Raw genomic sequence first — 25005 nt, forward strand, 5'->3', positions numbered from 1 at the left:
TAATGAATTGAATAAAGTGGGCCCTACTATGAACAGCAGCAAGGATCCAGAATGTTCATTACACATCAAAATGCTTTTAGCGCCGACTACATTTTACAACGGAACTTTATATGAATTTGTGCCAAATCCTTTCAGCTTCGATTTACAGTTGTGACTGGAAGAATCTGGATAGCACGGGAGGACAGCTTTCCATGGATTAAACCTGGGATTGTTCTAATTATACGGCTTGGCTACTAACGAGTTTGAGGAAATGCACGAAAACATTGGGGGAGTGGACACGAAAAAAACTTTTTTAATACAAATACAATAAAAATGCATTGTACTATTTTTGGATCTCATTCGATCTAAAGCAAATTACATTTCAGGTAATGTCTTTCTATATTATGAGGAGAGACTGAATCGATTGGGCCTATACTCTCTGAAGTTTAGAAGAATGAGAGGTGATCTCATTGAAACATACAAGATTCTGAGGGGGACTGACAGGGTAGATGATGAGAGGTTGTTTCCCCTGGCTGGAGAGTCTAGAACTAGGGGGCATAGTCTCAGGATAAGGGGTCAACCATTTAAGACTGAGATGAGGAGGAATTTCTTCACTCAGAGGGTTGTGAATCTTTGGAATTCTCTGCCCCAGAGGGCTGTGGATGCTCAAGTTGTTGAGTATATTCAAGGCTGAGATAGACACATTTTTGGACTCTAGGGGAATCGAGGGATATGGGAATCGGGCGGGAAAGTGGGGTTGAGGTCGAAGAACAGCCATGATCTTATTGAATGGCGGAGCAGGCTCAAGGGACCGTATGGCCCACTCCTGCTCCTAATTCTTACGTTTTTATGTACATACATAAGAGATCATTTAAATTTAAGGATAAGCTTTGTAGATGCACTGCACTTACATGAATACTAAGTTTTTTACTCTCTTGTCCCTGGTGGGCTGTGAACCAATCCACCATGTCTGTTTTGGTGAATGACTTAAGAGCTTGAATCTGTTAAAACAAAAAAAGATAGCATGGTAATAACACATTTGTTGCACTTTTAATACAATTATATAATATTGATGGAGCTATTCTGAATCAATATTAATCATCGAGAAAAAAAAAAGAAAACTTTCTCCTCACTTGACTGCTGTCTGCAATTCCTTCCAAAACTACTGTATTATTGAAGAAGCAGTAGTGTTCCAATGTATATTGAACTAGCTGGGGTGAGCCCGGCGTTGCTGAGGCTTTTTCGAGGGCATGTTGTTGTTGGAAGAGAGAGCGCGACTGGGGGGGTGCGGCAGAGAGAGACTGGGGGGGGGGGGGGGAAACAGAGAGAGACTGGGGGGGGAACAGAGAGAGACGGGGGGGGGGGGAAGAGAGAGAGACTGGGGGGGGGAAACAGAGAGAGACTGGGGGGAGGGGGGAGCAGAGAGAGACGGGGGGGGGGAACAGAGAAGCTCTCCCCCACCCCCCCCCCCGGCGATTTCCCGAGGCTCTCCACCCCCCCCCACCCCCCGCGATTTCCGGAGGCTCTCTCCTCCTCCCCCCCCCCGCTCCCGGTGATTTACCGAGGCTGCACCCCCCCCCCCGCGATTTACCGAGGCTCTCCCACCCCCCCCCCCGCGATTTACCGAGGCTCTCCCCCCCGCGATTTCCCGAGGCTCTCCCCCCCCCCCCCCCGCGATTTCCCGAGGCTCTCCCCACCCCCCCCCCCCCGGCGATTTCCCGAGGCTCTCCCCCCCCCCCCCACCCCCCCGGCGATTTCCCGAGGCTCTCCCCCGCCCCCCGCGATTTCCCGAGGCTCTCCCCCCCCCCCATGATTTCCCGAGGCTCTCCCCCCCCCCCGCGATTTCCTGTGTGCTGGCGTCACGGGGGCCGTGCGCATGCGTGCCGGCGTCAAGGCGGCTGCGCAACTGGCGGCCTCTTCATTTTTTTTTAAACTCATGTCACGGGGTGGCAGGCCGTGCGCATGCGTGGTTTCAAGACCGCCGGCGTGCCCCGTTGCCGGGGTAACGGGGGCCGTGCAAATGCGTGCCATCGTCAAGGCGGCCGCGGAACTGGCGGCCTCTTTTTTTTTTTAACTCATCTTTCGCCGATGAAATAAATAGAGAGCAGCAAAAGAGGAGGAGGGAGTAGGAGTCGCTCGGTAGGCCCATGCAAGAAGGATGGTAGATGTGAATAGGAGGCAGGGCTCGGCTGCCGGTTAACTAAGTGGCCCCTCGGGTCGGACGCAGGCCTGGTCTCGAACGAGGAGCCAACTGCCCCGCCCACCGCGTGCGCATTTGCTAAACACAATTTAAAACACAAATAAATTGTTATTTAATTCCCTAACACATCATTAAAATATTTACCTTAGTTCCCTAACACACAGAAAGTGTGGGGGAAAAAATCATGAAAAATCAAGATGGCAGCCACTCACCTCGGTTCAGAAGGATAAGGCCCGCCCACACACGCACCGATTGGTCGACCGGTCAGGTCACCGAAGCGTAGGATTGGTCAATCGTCGAGTCACTCGACACTCAACTGTAGGACGGCACGCGCCAGGAACCCGCCGTCCGATTGGTCGACCTCGACGTCACACGGTCGCTAATGAAATGCTAATGAGCGGAACGCTGAACGTTTTTCGGATACCGCGGGCGGGATTTTTGTCCGGCCGAAACGTAAATACGCCTATGACCGGTCCGGAATCGCAAGCTTTCTTTTGAGGCGACGCGCGCGTCGGTACACTCTGTAACTTTCAAACGTATAGAGAACGGACAGACAGACATCGGGACAGACAGACAGAAGAGCCGCTTTATATATATAAGATAGATGATGCAGGTAGGTCCAAGCCCACATTTCCTCACATACCTTAGTGATCAGTTACAGAATGGTAGCAGAAAAGTTTCAGGAGGTCTCCCACTCATCCTCAGCTTAGATATACAAAATGTGGATATTGTAAAAATATAATACAACATCCAAATTCTTTATACATCAAAATATATAGAACTTTAAGTAACATAGCACACTTGTTTTGCTGCACAATCCTCAACTACAGCCAGTATGTAGCCCCTCTTTATTAGAGATACTTCAGAGTGGGTGGGAGATCATAAGATAGGACTAACCAGCTTAGTAGAATACCAATGTGCAAAATATTTCCATTTAGTGTTTATAAGCTTTATTAGCAGATGTCTTAGAAACATAGACATAGAAGATAGGAGTAGGCCATTTGGCCCCTCGAGCCTGTTCCGCCATTTAATGAGATCATGGCTGATCATCCAAATTCAGTACCTTGTCCCTGCTTTCTTCCCATATCCCTTGATCCCTTTAGCCTGAAGAAATATATCTAACTCCTTCTTGAATATATTTAATGAATTGGCCTCAACGGCCTTCTGTGGTAAAGAATTACACAGGATCACCACTCTCTGGATGAAGAAATTCCTCCTCATCTCAGTCCTAAATGGCTTACCCCTTATCCTTAGACTGTGACCCCTGGTTCTGGACTCCCCCGCCATCGGGAACATCCTTCCTGCATCTACTCTGGTCTAGTCCTGTTAGAATTTTATAAGTTTCAATGTGATCCCCTCTCATTCTTCTAAACGCTAGCGAATACAAGCTCAATCGGCCCAATCTCTCTTCATAAGTCATTACTGCCATCCAAGGTATCAGTCTGGTGAATCTTCGCTGCACTCTCTCCATGGCTAGAACATCCTTCCTCAGATAAGGCGACCAAAACTGCACACAATACTCAAGGTGTGGTCTCACCAAGGCCCTGTACAACTGCAACAAGACATTCTTGCTCCTGTACTCGAATCCTCTCGCTATGAAGGCCAACATACCATTTGCCTTCTTAACTGCCTGCTGCACCTGCATGCTTACCTTCAGCGACTGGTGCACATGGACACCCAGGTCTCGTTGCACTTCCCCTTTTCCCAATCTATTGCCGTTCAGATAATAATCTGCCTTCCTGTTTTTGCCACCAAAGTGGATAACCTCGCATTTATCCACATTATACTGCATCTGCCCAATCACCCAACCTGTCCAAATCATACTGGAGTTTCTCTGCATCCTCCTCACAGCACACACGCCCACCCAGCTTTGTGTCGTCTGCAAACTTGGAGATATTACATCTAGTTCCCTCGTCTAGATCATTAATATATATTGTGAATAACTAGGGTCCTTACAGAAACTAATCAAGATATATATCAGTGAAGGTGAGAGGCACTGTTCGATCCAATGCTGTCTTTTAATAACCAGGCTATGAACTAGAATATCTCCAACTTCAAATGCAATACCTGAGCCCCCAACTTTTGAGTGATCATCTCCCGTGACTCAATAGGATCTTGTCCCCGCTTATTGCCAGGATATCCAAGAATCACGCTTGTGATCTGCAGGATAATTTTGCTCTTTCTACTTTTATTTTTTGGTTTACTCATAGGATCAGGTGTGCAAGGTACAGCGTTCCGATGAGCCAATTATCCAAATATGGGTATTAATGGAGATGACACATCCTAAAATACACTGCAGGTACAAACAGGCACTCTGAAAATTCTGGGTGCTGAGAAAAGGCCAAATGCCTGCATCTTTACTGATAACTTTGATCTTTGAAACCGAACATGAGGAACTTCCAAATGCACTCCTGCATATGGAAGTAGACATCTTTTAAGTGTATTGCTGCTGGCCTTTGAGCATACTGCATGAATGATCTGCAGTAGTATGACCAACTTGAAATTTTTCTGTTTCAGGAAGTAGTTTGAAATCCAGATGTGGAGCGGAGTTGAGACCCAGATTGGGTGAAGTTCCCATCATCTTGGGAACAAAACATGTCTGAAGTAAAAGACTGTTGGATCCTTTCAGGATGAAGGTTTTCCATCACTCCTAATGCTAGCAGTTTGTTTACTTTGATTAATAAAGTCATTACCATGATTGGATCACATAAATTACCCCACAGAATCATGATGTGAAGACGGTACCTTCTCCATTTTGGAAATGGGCAGTTTGTAGCAATTCGTCCCCATGTGGACACAAATTTATGTAAGTGGCTCCCTACTGATCCTTGTTAGGTAAGGAATACCAGGTGAGGTGCTAATGCAAGGCTTAAAGCAGCCCACAACTTTGTAGAGTCACCATTAAGAGCTTCTTGATTGTGAACAATTGCTGGAAAGCAGTTGGATGGTTTTGGGTATGCTTGGACAGTGCCATGAAAGGCTGCTATTAGGATTTGTTGTAGCTCATCAGTTGAGTAAAGGAGACCCTTTATAGCCATCCGTGTTACTGAATGCAAATTCGGTTTGTGCTTGTGAATTTTTATAAGATTCCAACAGTTCCTCTGTTAATTCGCTAAAATGCCTTCCCATCAAAGGATAGTTGCATATAATGTTCCCCCAATTTTTTTTTGGGTGCACGGCCCCTTTAAGGGGCTGCGTGGTCCATTCACATTATGCGAAATTTAACATTGGAAAAGCCGGTCCCGGGCTGCGCAGGACTGGCAGAGAGCTGCACAGCTTAGAGAGAACATTGGTTGCATAGCCCCAGAAATAGAGAAATAAAGTCCAGAAACCACTCCATGCCAAAGGGCATAGCGAAGATTCAGTGATATTTTCCTGCATAGGACCAGAAGCTTTTTGCTGCGGGGTCCCTGTTGGATGAAGGTTCCATGCTGCTAAAAAAATAATTACTTCTCCGAGTCACGTTTTTGGCTACCAAATTTAGTTTTATTCCCTTTATCAACCTTCCTGTTTCTTACTAATTCTCTTCCAACCAAAGTTCTTCTATCTGCCCACATTTTATGTCTGATACCATACCACTTTTGACTTTTTTTAAATCAGTATCTGGAAACATATACTGTTAATTTAGAATGCATTTTGATATCCATGTTAGTCAGTTTTGCTGAGTCTGACTGTTTTATTCTTATGTACTTTGAGTTAACCTCTAACCTCTAAAATATCACATCCATAGTCATCCATTATCCTGACACTACAACACGATCTGGTCTCCAATATTCCTGCTGGAAGAAGGTCCAAGTGTATATCTAATTATTCTGAAACACTGCATTATAAATACGATTGCCTAGCATACAGAGCAAATTTAATATATCTCCATCTCACTGCTAGTTCCTATTCCAAGTTTCCCATATTTTTTTCCCAAAAACTGTACACATTGTTGCATTTTGAACAGCAGCAACTAAATCACATTATATATTGGCAAACTTTATGTAACTGGCGATAGAAATGGCTTTTCACAGCCTTTCCATTGTAATCGCCTTGCTTGGATCACACTCAATCTAATCAACATCCAATAAATAAGGAGTTTTACACTTGGCACTTCAAGCCATGAAAAAACAGCATCTATCCACTAGCTCCTCACATTTACAGTGTTGAAATAAGCTGTCTTAGAATCTGGATATGTGTAGAATAATTAGTACAGGAGTAAGGAATCAGAGGAGCGAGCATATATTGAATGGAACAGTGGTAAAGCATGCTGCTGATCATATACAAGGGTTACAGTGGAGAAATCTATGATACCATCAACAGTGCTTAGTTGCAGTAAAAAGAACAAGTAGGTACTGGGCTGCAGTAAAAGCAGATTATAGTAAAAATCTGAAGAGAGTGTACTGTTTCTGTGTATAGCCCCATCTAGAGTACTGTGCATGGTTCTGAAGACATGTGATAGTGCAGAAAAGAAGCCAGGGATTATCTTTCAGCCCTGGATGATCCTGGAGTAGCAGGTGGTTTTGGCAGAGTTTAATGTGGTTCAGCCAGATCTGGTGATGGATGGTTAAACCAGTTGTGCACCAGATACGCTCAAGTCTGCGCCCCTCGGACATGAGGGAGAGAAGATGAGGGGAATAACAGGATGGGAGAGTCTAAAAGTTTTACTCAGAACAAGGGCATCAAAGGCAGATGGTAAGTGAGTGGTTGAGCAAATCTACAGCTGCAGAAGTATTGTGGAGAATGGAAGGTCAAAGGCTAGGCAATTGGGTGTTTAAACATGCAGTCGTAAGTGTCTTGGGGGAGTTTCTTCCCCCCCCCCACCACCGCCAGAAATGGACACAAAGGGAAGTCGGGTTAGAAGGGGGTAGGAGGATGTGTATGGTGAGCGATACAAATAAGTGATCAGATGGCTTGTCTGTGATTGAGACTATTGGAATAGAGAGACCACATGAGATGGCAAGGTTGAGGGGGTGGGGAGTGTATATGAAGGGAAAGGTTTAAGGAGGACAAGTGGGCAGCCAGAGGAGAGGGGAGAAAGTGAGTTGAAATGAAGATTGAAATCACTGAGGATCAGGATTTGCTCAGAGCAGAGGCCGAGGGAGGATATCGCAGGCAGAAACTCAGGATGGGGCTATGGGGCTTTGGTTGGGGGGTGGGGGGCAGTTGAAAACAAGGATTTTAAAGTAGACGTGAGAGGGGTGGAACAAGGCAAGATGCTCGAAGGAGGAGGTGTCTGAGGAGTAGGGGGAAAGACAAAGACCAAGCAGGGACAGGGTACTGAATTTGGATGAGCAGCCATGATCTCATTAAATGGCGGAACAGGCTCGAGGGGCCGAATGGCCTACTCCTGCTCCTATCTTCTATGTTTCCATGTTTTGGTGATAAGGGCCACACTGCTATCATGGTGGTTTAGGCGGGGGCAGGTGGTTGAAAGTACAGCCAGGCAGGGCGGCTGCAGTAAGGAGCAAGGTGTCACCACCCATGAACTGAGTTAAACGGAGAAAAATAAAACAAAGGAAAAAAAAGACAGAAGAAATAGGGAATTTTGAAGCATTCTCCCCTACCCATCCTATTCGTTCTCTCCCAAATTAAAACTCAACAGTCAAAACTGTCCGTCTTTCCATTCCTAAATCCTGCAAAATGAAAGTGAAGCAGTTAAAGTGGAATTAAGGTGGTGTGGTCTACTATGAAGAAGATGGCATATTAACACAATAGTTTTTCTTTTTTTTTTAAATAATGAAACTTAAAATGCACAAGCTAGAAATTAGCTAACATATTAAAAGAAATAAAATTCTCTGCTGAGTCAAGTAAACTTTCATGAGCTTGGCTGTATAGAACAATGCATTGTCATTTCTTAAATTTCTTATTCATATTTAGTATTTTATCTTAATACCTCATGATTAAGCCTGTCGAAGAGATATTGTTGTGTAAAAACTTCATCCCAGTTTCTGTCTACTTCTTCTCCTAGATGTGCATCTTCACACAGTTTAAGCTTTATCAATGCTGTAACCTGTTTAAATAAAAAATGGGTAAATTTGTGGTCATTTTAGGCCATCACTGGAGAATCAACTCAAGTAGCGTGAATCAACAACTTGCATTTACATAGCGCCTTTAACGTAGTAAGCATCCCAAGGCACGTAATCAGACAAAAATTGACACCGAGCGAAAGGAGGAAACATTAGGACAGGTGACGAAGAGGTATAGGGAGGGAATTCCAGAGCTTATGGTGGGGCGAAGGAAGTGGGGTAGTCACAAGAGGCCAGAGTTGGAGGAATGCAGAGTTCCTGGAGGGTTGTAGAGTTGGAGAAGGTTACAGAGATAGGGCGGGGCGAGGCCATGGAAGGATTTGAACATGAGGATGAGAAATTTTAAAATTGAGGCGTTGGTGGACTGGAAGCCAATGTAGGCCAGTAAACACAGGATGACTTGGTGCAACTTAGGATACGGGCAGCGGAGTTTTGGATGAGCTTATGTTTATGGAGGGTGGAAACTGGAAGGCCAGCAGGAGAGCATTGGAATAGTCGAGTGTGGAGGTGACAATGATGAGGGTTTCTGCAGCAGAAGGGCTAAGGCAGGGGCAGAGACGGGTGATATTACGGAGGTGGAAGGAGGTAGTCTTTGTGATGGAGAGAATATGGGGTCGGAATCTCAGCTCAGGGTCAAAGAGAACGCCTAGGTTGAAAACAGTCTGGTTCAGCCTCACACAGTGGCCAGGGAGAGGGATGGAATCAGTGGCTAGGAAACGGAGTTTGTGGCATGGGCCAAGGACAATAGTTTTGGTCTTCCCGATGTTTAATTGGAGGAAATTTCGTCTCGGGCAGGATTGGACGTAGGACAAGCAGTCTGACAACACAGAGGCAGTGAAGGGGTCAAAAGAGGTTGTGGCGAGGTAGAGCTGGGTGTCGTCAGCATATATGTGAAACCGAACAGTGTTTTCAGATGATGTCACGGAGGGAAAGCATATAAATGAGAAATAGTATATACTGCAGATACATTCGTTCTATCATTTTTCTGTAACAGTTACAATCAATTTTTAAATGAAATAAAGGTCCAATGGATGGATGAGATCCGAGTAGAAAAATTGGTCCTCATTCAAGGCCATATAATAAAATTTTCTTTGAATTCTTTGTAATATAGTTAATATTCCTCACCTGAGTAGAGAAGGAATCTTGACTCATTGTTGTTAGCTTCTCAGAAAAGCTGGAAAGAAATTCTTCAATTTTCTTGTCTACTACTTCGGTGCTGTTTAAGATTTTAAATGCAAAAAATAACATTGAAATCACAAACCAGTAATGGTATATGAAAAATTAGGACCCAGTATATGAAACTATAACATTTCATTAAAAATGTCACTGTTGAGAGTGGGGAAGGGGGAATTTCTATTCTATTAAGGCTTAAATGAAAGCAAGTTGGTTTTACAAAATGTCAAGGGGTTTGGTCAAATGATGCCGAGTGTTGCAAACCAGGTTTGACACTCCATGCGGTGTCACAAAGTGGTCGGGACTACCCCTCACACCTCTGCTTTGAAGTCAGGCTGGGTCTTCACTTTAAATTTGCACTGCCAATTTAGCATTGGTACAAAGTGATTTTTGATTCACAATGATGCTAAACTGGCAGACCTCAAGTAGTGGCGTTAATTCTGTACAGAACACGGCTTGTACAACATTTGATCTGCATTAGGATATATTACATAGAAAAGTTAAAATTATTCAGCTAGGTGATAATGATTATTTTTATACTTCAGTATTGCTAAATGAAAGCTAGACATTCCTGAAAAATAATTTAAGCCTTCAAATGTGCACTGTAATGAATGTAAAACAAGGTATTACACATTAAACTTTAATTCTGTTGCTATAAAACTATTACTATCTTTTTGACAATATATTAAAACAAGGTATAATTTCAGCGACTGGTTCATGTTGGTGAAGTGCTGGGTGGTCTTCTGAAGTTGGAGCTTAGACGCATTGCTGGGCAGAGTAAAAAGGCATCTTAGTCTGTATCTGGCTTTGCTCTACCTCACCTGGGACTACTTGATGTCAACACTGGATTAACAATTGGAAGAGGTGCTCTACTCCTCAGCAATGATCTTTTTCACCATAGCAAGCAAAACATTTGCTTAAAAAAGGTTATTTCCTGAGAGGTGTCATGTATTGATATTATCCACACAATCAGGAGTGGCAGGACAATGTTGAAGATTCCCTACACAATCTCAGTCCTGCTATCAGGACAGGCACAAGTCAGATGCCAGTTGGCTACCCACATAGAACAAGGAACAAAGGTGAGTCACACCAATTCTGGGCATTGGAGCAAGAGTAATACTGGGAGAGGTGTGGGAGCATATTGCCTATCCAGCTGCTCAGCCAGAGAATTAGGCTGACCCAATACAATCTACAGACAAGGGAATAGGCTCCTCATGCCCACACGTCCTACAGAAATCCTCCCTGGTGGTCGTCTTGCTTGGTCACTTATCTCCAACGGGGACAGCCAACTTTCTTTACTCTATGTATGCTTTAATTGATCTCTCATTGGAATATAAAAATGAGCAAGAAAAACTGAAGAAACAGAAACTAGAGACGGAATCTGGAATGGAAGAAACAGGGATGGGGCAGAAGATTGAAAAAAAAAGAGCCCTTTCAGTCCCTCCTAATTCAAAATTGTGGCGGATGGGGGTCATTCCATTTGACATAATACTTGAAAAATCCGTGCACCAACATTAATATTCAAAGTCAGTCCACTTCTGTAATCTTCAATGACCCAAAGACTTAATGATAATAGAGAATAAATTACAAACAGAACTCACTTAAACTTTGTTGCCTGTGTTTCCACTGTAATAGAGAATCCCAAGATTCCGGAGGTATTTCGGCAGGAAGGATACACATGGTACCTGTAGTACAGAATACAAAAATGTTTTCAAATCCCTCTGTGGCCTCACCCCTCCCTATCTCTGTAATCTCCTTCAGCCCCACAAATGTTTTCAAAACTAGTTCAAAACCTTTCCAAACGACTTCAAGTCTCCTTCGCAAATCCAATGAACCAGTATCTCCAGATTGTGCAACAACAAGGAAGGCACAAGGGTTTAACTATCTTCAGTGTCCTATTATTAAATGAATTAGCACACACACACAGTCCTGTACTACTGCAATATTACTATGCACTTTAAAAAATATATTTTCTACTCTTTTTCTCTCCTACATTTTAATTTTAAAATAAGTAAAATATGAATCTATGTTTAAACACTAAACTTTCCTGTGCTGGTTATAAACTACACTATGCACATTTAGCTTCCCATCATCTATCGTGAGCTGGGACCCACATTCATAAAGTTTGGTTTCTATTTAGCTAAAACATGTCCCAAAGGCTGTGCTGTTAGATAGAGAGTTAGCTCATTGAAATTTTACCCAGCTGCATCATTGGAGCAACCAGGTCAAACTTACTACTTTTCTTCAGGACCAATGTCAAGAGCTCAATATACAGAAGGTAACTCAATGGCAGCCCAGGGAGCACAGCAGAACAAGTTATTTACCCTTAGCCCTTCTTCAGCTATCCCCTCCGACTGAAATGGAACTCCCATATCTCTACTGCAACAGTTGTCTCCAAGTCTTTATCCCTCTCTTGTGCCAAACATTTATTTCCCTCCACAAGTCCTCCCAAAATATATCTGGAGATGCTTTTCTATCATCTTTCTTGCACTCTTGGCCAAGATACAAGAAGATGGTTCCCACTATTATGCTCAGTGCTCCACTGAACTTTCCTCTCTTGTTCCTTTAAGCTACAAATACACCATCCTACACGCACTTTTGCATCCTTATATTCCCAAATCAAGATTAATTATATAATCTCCCATTCTAAACAGTGGAACGCCATACCTTCTTCACTTTCCCCCCCCCACCCTTTTAAACCCTTAACCATTATTCTCTGATTTACCTAGACTTCTCATTTTCAGCTTTGATAGCATCCTGCAATATGGGCCTTGTTCTTTTGCCTTATTTTCGCAATAAATCAGAAAAAAGTTCTTGCTGGCAGGGACCCAGATATAATGCACATCATTAAACAGGAAGAGAAAAATATTTACCCAAGCGTTTCTTTTGTCCTCAGAAAATCAAAGCAAGGTTCTTCCATGTGCATCTGAAATCCAGGAACAAAAATATCTCAGCAAAAAAGTATCTTGTCCCATATATGCAGTATATAGTAGGCAAGTATCCCATTACATTGTAATTTTTTAGTACCATCATGTAACAAAAAGGGATAAATATTTAGTTGGGTTGGACCTAAAATTCAACTTCCATTCCAGCAAATGTGACTGAAATATCTGTGCCAAATAGGTGCCGATTTATTTATGTTTTTGTTCTTGGGATGCAAGTGACACTGGTAAGGCCACAATCACTGTCCATTCCTAGTTGCCCTCAGAAGGTTGTGGTGCATTTCTCTCTTGAACTGCTGCAAATCCTTGCAGTGGTGGTGCTCCCATGATGAAATCTACCTCAGCGATGCAGGTTTGGCTATACGTCAGTATAAACTTAATCAAGGCTTAATTGAAGTGCAACTCTTGGTACTGAAGACACATAGACAAAAGGTCCCAAATCGGAGTTCCAGTTTGGCGCTGATTTAGCTGATCCCAGTCAGGGTAACAGATGGGGTGCTAGAATAGGCCTCGGTGACCCCGAGTTAGGGAGGAGAGAAAATAAAAACAACAAAGGTTGCTACTCCTGATTACTATCCAGTGACACCGGCTGGAAAGTGCAGGTGAGTGGACATTAGGTGATGTCAGGATTGACACACAATCTGCAGGATCACATGTAAAGACAGGACATTTGGATCCAGCTGTCAATGGAACTGTACTTCAGAGGCTTCAGGAGAGTTGCCTCTCCCCAAAAAAAAGTTTTAAAAAAATTAGAGATCAGTGAGTTTCACATCAATGGTAGGGAAAATCTTTTAGATTACAGAGACCAAATCGGTGAGCAGTTGGAAAATCTGAAGTTATTAAAGGCAATCAGCATTGATTCAGGAAAGGGATGTCTTGTTTAACTAACCCGCTTTTTCTAATACATTACTGAGTGTTGGACAGGTGAAATATATTCTGTTTTTCAAAAGCTTTTGACAAGGTCCCACAACAGAAATTAATGGCTAAAGATATGGGTCAGAAAACAGAAATTATGGTGTTGGATAGAAAATTGATTCAGAACTGGAAACAGAATGGGTTATGTTGTGTCTGTGTATAATAAGACACAGAGACTGCAGGAGAACGGTACAACAGGTGCTTACTCAACGTGGCTCACACGGGAACTGATCTGTACAGATTACTACTCAGTGCTATATACAGGTGTGGTCACTGCCGGTACTGCAGTATACATGAGCTGTAAAAGATAGTTCCCCCCTTAAAAGGTATATACATTACAATTCCTCCCCTTTTAGATTAACAGTACCATAACACTCATTTAACAATTAAATATCAAACTAATTACAATTAACACTTTTAACATGCAACATTAGCTGAAAATAGTCTATTTATATATTCAGTCTTTGGGGAGGCTTCCTGATCCTTTCTGGATAGCGCCTTTCCCGAGTGTCTTGCTCTTTTGCGGAGGCGATTCTGGCCCCCTGTCGTCGGTTGGTTCATCAGCTTCCGATGCTACTGTTTCTGGGGTAGATGCGACCTGTATGTCGGGTTCATCACCAGGTACGTATGGGCGAGGCATGGGGTTGACTTGTTCCTGTGACTCTAGGATCTGGTCAGCATGGTGTCTCACGATGCTCTCCCCAACGTCCACTGTGTACATTAGTGGGCCCTGCCGTGTGCATATCGTTCCTGGCTGCCATTTTTCTGTTCGGTAGTCGCGGGCCAAGACTGGTTGCCCTACATTGAAGCTCCTTGTTGGCTTCTCACGGATGTGCTGGAATTGCTTACTCTCAACATCTCTTCGTACGTTTGGTCTGAGCAAATCCAGGCGAGATCTTAACCTTCGGTTAAAGAACATCATGGCTGGGGCCTGGTTGGTGACTGCATGTGTCGCATTCCAGTAGGCGAACAGGAAATTGTCCACCTTGTGCTGCAGTGGAATGTTGTCATTGTACATAGCCTTTATTGCCTTCTTAAAGGTTTGTACGAACCTCTCAGCCAATCCATTTGTGGCTGGATGATACGGGGCGGATGTGTAATGCCTTACCCCATTCTTTTTCAAGAACCTCTGGAACTCTTTGGACACAAACTGTGGTCCGTTGTCGGAGCAAATCTGTTCTGGCAAGCCATTCCTGGCAAAAATGGTCCATAGGACTGCAATAGTTTTCTCCATGGTGGTGGAGGACATTTTGATGACCTCAGGCCATTTCGAGTGCACATCCACGGCTATTAAAAACATTGAGTCCATGAATGGACCAGCAAAATTAATATGCACCCGTTGCCATGGAGATGAGGGCCACTCCCATGGGTGTAGAGGGGCCTGTGGTGGTGCATTTTGGACTTTCTGGCATCCTGAGCAGCTCTTGGTCAGGTCCTCGATTTGTTTATCGATTCCCGGCCACCACACATAAGCCCTGGCAAGGCTTTTCATTTTTACCCCTCCCAGATGACGCTCATGAAGCTCATTGAGCACTCTATCCCTTAACTTGGGTGGAATTACCACTCGGGATCCACACATCAAGGTCCCCCGGCACACTGACAGCTGTTCTCTCCTTGTCGAGAATGCTGGCAACAGTGAGTCGCCATGTGCTGGCCATCCCTTCACCGTCAAATCATATACCCGAGACAGTGTCGGGTCATTTTGGGTTTCCTTTTCGATACAAGCGTTAGTTACCGGTAGGTATTCAACTATAGTCAAATGGAATATTTCGACAGGATCCACTGCTGGTGCTTCCTCCGCAGTAGGCAGTGGCAGGCGTGATAGCCCATCAGCATTTCCATGCTGTTTCGTGCCCTTATATTCAATCTCATAGTGGTGCGCCCCTAGAAAAAGTGACCATCTTTGTAGTCGTTGCGCAGTCATCACCGGAACGCCCTTCTTCGGATTAAAAATGGAGACAAGAGGCTGGTGATCAGTCAGCAAGGTGAATTTCTGCCCGTGCAGATAGTGATTGAACTTTTTCACTCCCCACACTAGGCTGAGGGCTTCCCTGTCAATCTGGGCGTAGCTACGCTCAGCTGAGGTTAGTGATCGTGACGCAAAGGCTATTGGCCTCTCTGAGCCGTCCGAGAATTTGTGCAACAGCACCGCTCCAATGCCGTAGGGTGACGCATCACATGCCAACCGAATTGGTAATGCCGGGTTGTAATGGGCCAATACCTCTTTCGATGTGATTAGTGTTTTGCTCTTCTGGAAAGTTCGTCTACATTCGTCACTCCACTTCCATGGCACCCCAGTTTGCAGTAGGGTGTTCAGTGGGTGTAGTATTGTAGACAAATTTGGCAAGAACTTATGGTAGTAGTTTACCAGCCCGAGGAACAACCTCAGTTGTGACACATTTTCTGGTGCTGGAGCCTTGACTACTGCCTCAATCTTCTCTGGGGACTTATGTAACCCCTCTTTATCGATAACGTGGCCACAATACGAGATCTGTTTTCTAAAAAACTCGCATTTGGGGTGGTTAGCTCGAAGCCCATATTCCTGCAATCTAGTGAGCACCTGCTCCAGGTTGGCAAGGTGATCACTGTCATTTTTGCCCGTGACCAGGATGTCGTCCAAATAACACTGGGTCCCTGGGATCCCTTGCAGGACTTGTTCCATTGCCCTCTGCCAAATAGCCGGAGCTGATGCTACCCCGAATACCAGCCGGTTGTATTGGTAGAGACCTTTATGGGTGTTGATTGTGAGGTATTTTTTTGATGCTTCTTCTACCTCCATTTGCAGATACGCCTGGGCCAGATCAATCTTAGTGAAGCGTTTCCCTCCAGATAGCGAGGCGAAAATATCTTCAATCCGCGGAAGTGGATATTGTACGGTGTGAAGGACCGGGTTCACTGTTACCTTAAAGTCCCCACAGATGCGAACCTTTCTTGGTTCCCCAGGCATGCTGCTCAACGACTTTTTCATCACAGGGACGATGGGTGTAGCCCACTCGCTCCAGTCTACCTTGGACAGTACACCTGAATGTTCCAAACTCTCCAGCTCTGCTTCGACGGCTGGGCGGATCGCATAAGGTACCGGTCTGGCCTTAAAAAAATTTTGGGCTTGCGTTTTCTTCAATTTTAATCGTCGCTGTCATGTCTTTTAGTGTTCCGAGTCCTTGCTGGAACACTTCTTTCACGTCAGTTAGGATCTTTGACAGTCGCCCAGGTGTGACGTCGTCATCCTTTTTGTCAGCCACAGTCAGTGCCTGTATGGAATGCCAATCCAGTTGTATTTTCCGGATCCATTCACGTCCCAGTAATGGTGGTCCTCCATCTTGCAATACATACAGGTCGAGTTTTGGCGTTTCCTTACCGTTATATATAACGGTCACCCTTATTTTTCCTTTGGGGTAGACTTTTTGCCCCGTGTACATCTTCAAAATAATTTTTGTGTCTCTCAAGGGTATGTGTGAGAATAGCCGCTCATAGTCCCGTCGGTTTATGACTGTTAGGGCTGATCCTGTGTCCAATTCCATCTTTACCTGGACTCCTGCTAGCTTGAGAGTGACCCAAATGGTTCGGTGATCCTCTGTTGTGATCACATTATGTGGTTTCAGACAACTCAGTTCCCTGCTTTCGGAGTCGTTATCACTCTTTTGTTCGTCTGAACTATTCTCCGTCATCTTATGTACCTTCTTGTACTTTTCTTTGGTAGGTTTCTTATTGCTGATTTTCTTTCCCGACCTGCAGACTCGTGCTATGTGTCCTACTTTTCCACACTGTCTGCACACTTTGTCTTTGAACCAGTAATCATTCTGGTCGTGTGTTGTTCTGCCGCAGCGATAGCACTTCTCTGTTCCATATGACATTTCGTTTGTGCCATATTCTTGCGGTCTCTGTTGTATCTCTGCAGCGCCCCGTGCTGCTGCTTCATATGATACCGCAATGCTGAAAGCCTTTTCCAGCGTAAGGTCCTTTTCAGATAAAAGCCGTTTCTGGGTTCCTTCACTTTGAAGCCCACACACAAACTTGTCCCTTAAGGTATCTGCCAGTCCCGCTCCAAACTGGCAGTGTTTCGATAGTTTGCGCAGTTCTGTTAAATAATCAGCATTGCTTTCATCCTTATGCTGGTTCCGTTTGTGAAACTTGAATCTTTCTGTTATCAGCAGCGGTGTGGGGTCTAAATGTTCCTGTAGTATTGTTACTATGTCTTCAAAACTCTTTTCCATTGGCTTCGTTGGGGTTACTAGATTTCGTAATAAACCATACGTCTTTGCACCCATTAAATTTAACAATACCGACGCTTTCTTGTCATCTGACACCTCATTTGCCTTGCAGTATACCTCTATTCGTTCGACATATGTAGTCCAATCTTCGACTTCATTGTCAAACGCGGTGATACTGCCACTCTTCGGCATTTTGGGTGTGGTTTAAAATGGCCTCTCCTAATGGCTTAAAATGGCGTCTCCCGCGCTTTCCTTCCTCCCCCGCTGCTGCCAACGCCGCTCCCGGCGGTTCTCATGGCAATGGCGGCGCCTCGCGGGTTTCTGCGCGTCTCTCTCTCCCTCTCTTCGACGCTGCTCGGCCCCTGAACACCGGCTGCGCCCTGTGCGCTCTGCCCTCTCTCTCTCTCTCTCCCCCGCCGACGCTGCTCGGCCCTTTGCTGTGCCGCTCGGTCGGGCTCCAACCTGCCGCTGTCCGGGAAGGGTCTGCGCACTACCTGTTGCCAGCCCGTTTTGCTGGACCACCTCGACTGGAAAGCCAATCCTGGCTCTCGACAGCCTCCCCCGCAATTCTCGAGTCTCTGCTGGATGACTGGGCGGTTACCCGTGGTCGACGCCCGAGTCTCTGGCCTTGACCTCCAATCCACTGATCTCCAGGAACGAATCCCCGGGAGGTGATGCAGAGTTGCAGGTAGGTTTGAACTTGCCTTGTTGCCAATGTTGTGTCTGTGTATAGTAAGACACAGACTGCAGGAGAACGGTACAACAGGTGTTTACTCGATGTGGCTCACACGGGAACTGATCTGTAAAGATTACTACTCAGTGCTATATACAGGTGTGGTCACTGCCAGTACTGCAGTATACATGAGCTGTAAAAGATAGTTCCCCCCTTAAAAGGTATATACATTACAGGTTACTTCTTTTATTTGTTGTATTTGTCCTTGCAAAGTGGCCAGTGCTGACGAGGCTGCATTTATTGGTCATCCCAAGGCGCTCTGAAAGCTAGTAGTGTGCTTACTCTTGAACCACTGTACTCCTAGTCTTGGGACCTTATGTTTTCATGCAGTCAGCGCCCACACACACACATTATATGGAGAGATATACATTATATTTATATTACTAACTTCAACAATGGTAAGATTCTATGATTATCACTGGAACAAAGGGGGAAGTTAGAAGAATTATTTCATACAGTTATTAGAACATGGAATACCTTTTACCACAAGTGTCTATTGAAGCAGAAATTATAAAAAAGTTAATAAGAAAATTGGAAGGCTAAGTGAAGAATATGACTGGGCTTGGAATGGGATTAGAATAGATAGTTCCAAATGAAGAGCTAGGAATGGTAGCGGTGTAACAGACCAAATGAACTACTTCTGTGCCATAATTTCTATGAAACCTAAGGTAACATAAGCAAAAACTCCTAAATTTGCAGATACCACCAAAAGAGAAGGTAGGGCAAATAATGAGAAACAGTGCAACAAGATTTAACATTCTAAAGGCCTTCTGACAATGTTAATGCAGTCTCAATCATTCCTTCAACAGCTAGTCATTTTTTTTTTAATTCTAAAAATATACACAAACACCTTATATACAGATTAGTATAGCTTACTTACAATAAGTAGCTCCATGAGTGCGTATTCCTTCACTTTCTGAGGACCGGACTGAAAAGTAAAGAAAGAGTTAACTGTTTATTCTTAAATGAAAGTCTTAACTGTTAATGGCCACATTAAGACAAGCAACAGAATGTTAAAATGAAAGGGCAACAGGCCCATATAATCACGTGAGCTGAAAGTTGGAGTTTTGTTTATATTTATATATTTAATACAGTACATCCATAATATATCATCCAGCTATACGGATTTGGCAAAGATATAAAGCTAATGTCAAAATGAAGTTCACATTAGAAATATTCTCTGCAAAAATTTGCTTACTAAAGATGGTAATAGTACGTGATAATATGATGCTAGTACTTGAAGATCATCAAACTGTGCTGCAGTGATCTTTTGAGCACGCAAGTTGTAGGCATTCTGGATATTAGCACCACTGCTTTGATAGACAAAAATACATTTTACAATAGTATTAAAATCCTTTTTGACTCTTGTTACAATTATAATTAGGACATTGCCTGTAAGGGCAAATGTGAGTATTACAGCACAAAGGTTTTTTTTTAAATTCATTCCTGAAATGTGGGTGTCGCCGGCCATCCAGCATTTATTGCCCATCCCTAATTGCCCTCGAGAAGGTGGTGGGAGCCGCCTTCTTGAACTGCTGTAGTCTGTGTGGTGAAGGTACTCCCCATAGTGTTGTTCGGGGGGGGGTTCCAGGATTTTGACCCAGTGACAATGAAGGAACGGCGATATTTTTCCAAGTCAGGATGGTGTGTGACTTGGAGGGGAACTTGGAGGTGGTGGTGTTCCCATGCGCCTGCTGCCCTTGTCCTTCTAGGTGGAAGAGATCGTGGGTTTGGGAGATGCTGTCGAAGAAGCCTTGGCGAGTTGCTGCAATGCATCTTGTAGATCGTACACACTGCAGCCACAGTATGCCAGTGGTGGAGGGAGTGAATGTTTAAGGTGGTGGATGGGGTGCCAATCAAGTGAGCTGCTTTGTCCTGGATGGTGTCGAGCTTCTTGAGTGTTGTTGGAGCTACACTCATCAGGCAAGTGGAGAGTATTCCATCATGCACTTGACTTGTGTCTTGTAGATGGTGGAAAGGCTTTGGGGAGTCAGGAGGTGAGGCACTCGCCGCAGAATACCCAGCCTCTGACCTGTTCTTGTAGCCACAGTATTTATGTGGCTGGTCCAGTTAAGTTTCTGGGCGATGGTGACCCCCCAGGATGTTCATGGTGGGGGATTCAGCAATGGTAATGCCGTTGAATGTCATGGGGTGATGGTTAGACGCTCTCTTGTTGGAGATAATCATTGTCTGGCACTTAAGTGGCAGGTAACATTTGCGCCCCACATCAGCCCAAGCCTGAATATCGTCCAGGTCTTGCTGCATGCGGGCATGGACAGCTTCATTATCTGAGGAGTTGCGAATGGAATTGAACACTGTGCAATCATCAGCGACTTTCCCCACTTCTGACCTTATTTTGGAGGGAAGGTCATTGATGAAGCAGCTGAAGATGGTTGGGCTTAGGACACTGCCCTGAGGATCTCCTGCAGTGATGTCCTAGGGCTGAGAATATTGGCCTCCAACAACCACAACCATCTTCCTTTGTTCTAGGTATGACACCAGCCAGTGAAGAGTCCCCTAATTCCCATTGACTTCAATTTTACTAGGGCTCCTTGATGCCACACTCGGTCAAATGCTGCCTTGATGTCAAGAGTAGTCACTCTCACCTCACCTCTGGAATTCAGCTCCTTTGTCCATGTTTGGACCAAGGCTGTAATGAGGTCTGGAGCCGAGTGGTCCTGGCAGAACCCAAACTGAACATCAGTGAGCAGGTTATTGGCGAGTAAGTGCCACTTGATAGCACTGTCGACGACAGCTTCCACCTCAATTCAAATTATATTGAAAGCAGAATGCAGTTACACTTTTGACTGTCAACAATGTGTATTTGCTAACTCAGACAGGTTATATGAGGAGGTGCTGAGTGAATGCTAGTTACTTCCTCGCAGGGAAAATCAAAATGCTCATGACAGGCTAAGTCAGTCACATTAACCTCAAGTAGGGTTAACAGGAGTGCTGAAAATAATTGTAACATTGGTTGAAAAACAAATGGATTGCTATTAGTGACCCACCTGGTAATAAACAGTGACCTCTGAATTGGCATCATTTTTGTTAAGAGATCTCACTTTGCATATGTGTGGTTTATTGGGTAATTCCACTACCCTGAACTGGACAGGTACATTCTTCGTCAGTGGCTTGCACTTCAGCTTCCTGTTATATAATTAACATATTTCTTATTTACCAAACAAAAGGACAGTAACCTTCAGTCTCACATTTTTAAAATGCTGTTACAAGATGGCAATTATAAGAAATTTAACAGCACTGCAGAGCTTTAGGATAGTAACAGTTAGATTTTGTTTACCAAAGAGAATAATGCGCTATTCATTAAAACACTACACCAAAAGATCATTATAAATTTAGTTTTTCCAGACTAAATGCGTAAAATGCTGAGAAGAAACAAAGTACTTACGTCACAACATAATTTAGAAATTCAACAGACTCCTTGGGAGAGAAAAAAAATTGTTAGTTTCATACTAAAAGCTCATGATTATTAATCTAAAAGTAATTTGATTAAAGTGAATAAAACAGATTTACTGCATATACACAGCACAAGATATTTATATCTTAAATATTCCCTACCAGAATGGAGTTTTAATGTGGTGAAATGTCATCAAAGCTGGCTTTCTTCCCAGCATTATATATAAAATAAATGTATGTCAATACTTGCTGTTCCCCACAAAAAAGTTGGAAAACCACTGCATTTTGGCCTCATTTGCCTTCTGGAAGCCAGCTCCTAGTGGCATCGGAAGCAGCCTAGGGCTAGATCATCTACCCAGTTGTGTCAGATGTAGGAGTTGAAGAAATAAGGTACACACCAGCAATAACAATAACTTGCATTTATATAGCACCTTTAATGTAGAAACACCTCCCAAAGTATTTCACAGAGGGGTAAGGAAGAAAATGAATGCCAAGCCAAAGAAGATGATATTAGGTGGGGGTAATAAAAAGTTTGGTCAAAGAAATGGGTTTTAAAAAGGGTCTTAAAAGAGCGAGAGGTGGAAAGACAGAGGGGTATAAGAAGGGAATTCCAGAGCATGGGGCCTAGGCGGCAATGGTACAGGCGCCAATGGTAGTCAGAAGAGAGGGGGGAAATGTACACGAGGTCAGAGTAAGAGAAATGCAAAGTTCTGGGGGGGGAGAGGGCCTGTAGCTTTGGAGGAGTTACAGAGATAGGGAGCAGCAAGGTCATGGGGTGATTAAACACAAGGATAATAGTTTTAAATCTGAGACATTGGAGGTCTGGGAGCCCGTATGCATCAGCGAGGACAGGTATGAGCAAGCGGAACTTGGTACAGCAGCAGTTTCAATGAGGTGAACTTTATGGAGGGCAGAAGATGGGGAGCCAGCAATGGAGTAATTAAGTCTAAAGGTGACAGAGGGATGGATGAGGATTTCAGCGGCAGATGTGCTGAAGTAGGGGTCGAGGTGGGTGAATGGAGGTGGAAGTAGGCAGCCCAAGGTCACAAAAGACACCGAGGTGGCAAGCAGTTTGGTTCAGGTCCCTGGGGAGGGAACGGGGTCAGTGAGGGTATGGAGTTTGTGGCGAAGACCAAAGACAATGGCCTGGATCTTCCCAACATTTAGCTGAAGGAAATTGCGGCTCATCCAAGACTGGATGTTGAATAAGCAGTTTGACAGCACAGAGGCAGTGGAGGGGTTGAGAAAGGTGGTGGAGAGAGAGAGAGCTGGGTGTAATCAGCGTAGATGTGGAAGCTGACTCCGAGTTTGCAGATGATGTCGCCAAGGGCAGCATGTAGATGAGGAAGGGGGGGGGGGGGTCAAGGATAGATTCTTAGAGGAAGAAAAATCAATAGCAGAAGACTGAGTGGAGGGAAGAAAAAAGGGCATACAGTACGTGCCAAAACAGGAGAGTAATAAACCCTTAATAAAAGATTAATAAGTTGAAACAAAAACAAAAACAGCTCAATACTATTGGACTCTCACCACAAACACAATACAGATTTCACAATAAGATGTGACGACACTGGTACCAAACAGCACTAGAAACAAAGATTACCCACATAACAATAGTGACGGCATTTCAGAAGTAATCCATTGTTTGGCAAGTACTTTTGGATATCCTGAGGGTGTGATAAGTGCTATATAAATCCAAGTCCTTCTTTTCGTACTAACTACATCAGTACATTACCAAACATGTTAACTTTTTTTTTGCTGATTTTCCTCCTCCTCCTTTCTGGAAGGAATCAACTCCTTCTGGAGTACCACTACACAAGTGACAGCCTCCCGTATCTCACCCAAGTGGCCATTTTCATGTATGAGTCTAGACAATAAATGTTGGCAGAGTGCACGACTGCCAAGTTCAATCCTGTCCTCACCCAATATCCACACGTGCACACTTTCCAGCAGCAATCAAGAGCAGGAACCTATGGCTGTTTTTAGCCCCTCCGTTGCAAGGGAATATGTGCCCAATTGTAGTGTCTTATTGCCCTCCTGTTGAGATGAGCTAACGCAGTACAGGTTGGTAATCAAACCCAGGGCCTTCTGGTTCATATGGCACACTTACACACCAACTTTATGCAGCAGAATTGTGGAAATGTAGAGCACTGAAACATTTCTTCATCCACAATATTAATATTCTTAGAATAAAGTTTTTTTCCCACATTGTTACATTTTTGCTTTTGCCTTGGAAATGCTGATGCATGCTCAAAGTTAATAGAAACAACTTTTAGCTGGTAACAAATGTCACATTAAAACATTTACTTTGCTTGTGAAATTTCCTTGCACTAATCCTTCTACAAAAAGTTGGCATTTAAAGCCCTTCACAAATGACATCAGTGCCTCGACTGTAGATCCACCTTTCATCAAAGTTTGGTACTTCTGCATCAAAGACCACCGTCCATGTTCTAGAATTAATAGACGTATATCTCTGCAAAAAGACAACACAATAGAAAGTCTACTTACTGATGCATGTATTTCAAATTTGCTATTTAAAATGAAACAATTTCTGATATGACTTTAGCCAGGTCCAGGATACTTTGGATTTTTCACTCCCTCCTTTCCTGTAAGCAGTGTCATATGCTGGGGTACAGTTCCACAGGTGTTGGAAGCTCTGCAGTACCCAAGTCAAGTGGTAATTTTTCACATGTGAACCTCAACTGAGTACATAAGAACATAAGAAATAAGAGCAGGAGTAGGCCATATGGCCCCTCGAGCCTGCTCCGCCATTCAATGAGACCAAGGCTGATCATCGACCTCAACTACACTTTCCCACCCGATCTCCATATCCCTCGATTCCCCTAGAGTCCAAAAATCTATCTATCTCAGCCTTGAATATACTCAAAGACTCAGCATTCACAGCCCTCTGGGGCAGAGAATTCCAAAGATTCACAACCCTCTGAGTGAAGAAGTTCCTCCTCATCTCAGTCTTAAATGGCCTACCTGTTATCCTGAGACTATGCCCCCTAGTTCTAGACACTCCAGCCAGGGGAAACAACCTCTCAGTATCTACCCTGTCAATCCCCTTCAGAATCTTGTATGTTTCTTTTTTTTGTATAGAGAGTATAGGCCCATTCGCCACAATCTCTCATCATAAGACAGCCCTCTCATCCCAGGAATCAATCTAGTGAACCTTTGTTGCACCGCTTCCAAGGCAAGTATATCCTTCCTTAGATAAGGAGACCAAACCTGTGCACAGTACTCCAGGTGTGGCCTCACCAAGGCCTTGCACAATTGTAGCAAAACTTCCTAACTCTTATACTCCAACCCCCTTGCAATAAAGGCCAACATGCCATTTGCCTTCCTTATTGCTTGCTGTACCTGCATGCTAGCTTTCTGTGTTTCTTGAACAAGGACACCCAAATCTCTCTGAACACCAACATTTGAA

General features: G+C 44.1%; 1 protein-coding gene across 5 annotated transcripts in view; it reads right to left on the bottom strand.

Annotated features, from left to right (window-relative positions):
• LOC147122148 (nardilysin-like) overlaps positions 1–25005 on the bottom strand; it is a 212392-nt gene that overhangs the window by 2706 nt on the left and 184681 nt on the right. For 3 of the 5 annotated variants that reach the window (XM_085982930.1, XM_085982928.1, XM_085982927.1), the window contains 9 exons: positions 23883–24048; positions 21571–21602; positions 21173–21311; positions 19045–19092; positions 12237–12289; positions 10965–11048; positions 9316–9406; positions 8058–8174; positions 891–980 (listed from right to left, as the gene is read on the bottom strand). In XM_085982930.1, coding sequence (XP_085839056.1) covers positions 891–980; positions 8058–8174; positions 9316–9406; positions 10965–11048; positions 12237–12289; positions 19045–19092; positions 21173–21311; positions 21571–21602; positions 23883–24048 — 820 coding nt within the window. The remainder of the gene's footprint in view (positions 1–890; positions 981–8057; positions 8175–9315; positions 9407–10964; positions 11049–12236; positions 12290–19044; positions 19093–21172; positions 21312–21570; positions 21603–23882; positions 24049–25005) is intronic. The other 2 variants (XM_085982929.1, XM_085982931.1) reach the window with 2 other exon arrangements.

The sequence above is a fragment of the Somniosus microcephalus genome, chromosome 3 (genome assembly GCF_052327205.1).
Source record: "Somniosus microcephalus isolate GS21.2 chromosome 3, FLI_Smic_1.0, whole genome shotgun sequence".
Taxonomy (NCBI): domain Eukaryota; kingdom Metazoa; phylum Chordata; class Chondrichthyes; order Squaliformes; family Somniosidae; genus Somniosus; species Somniosus microcephalus.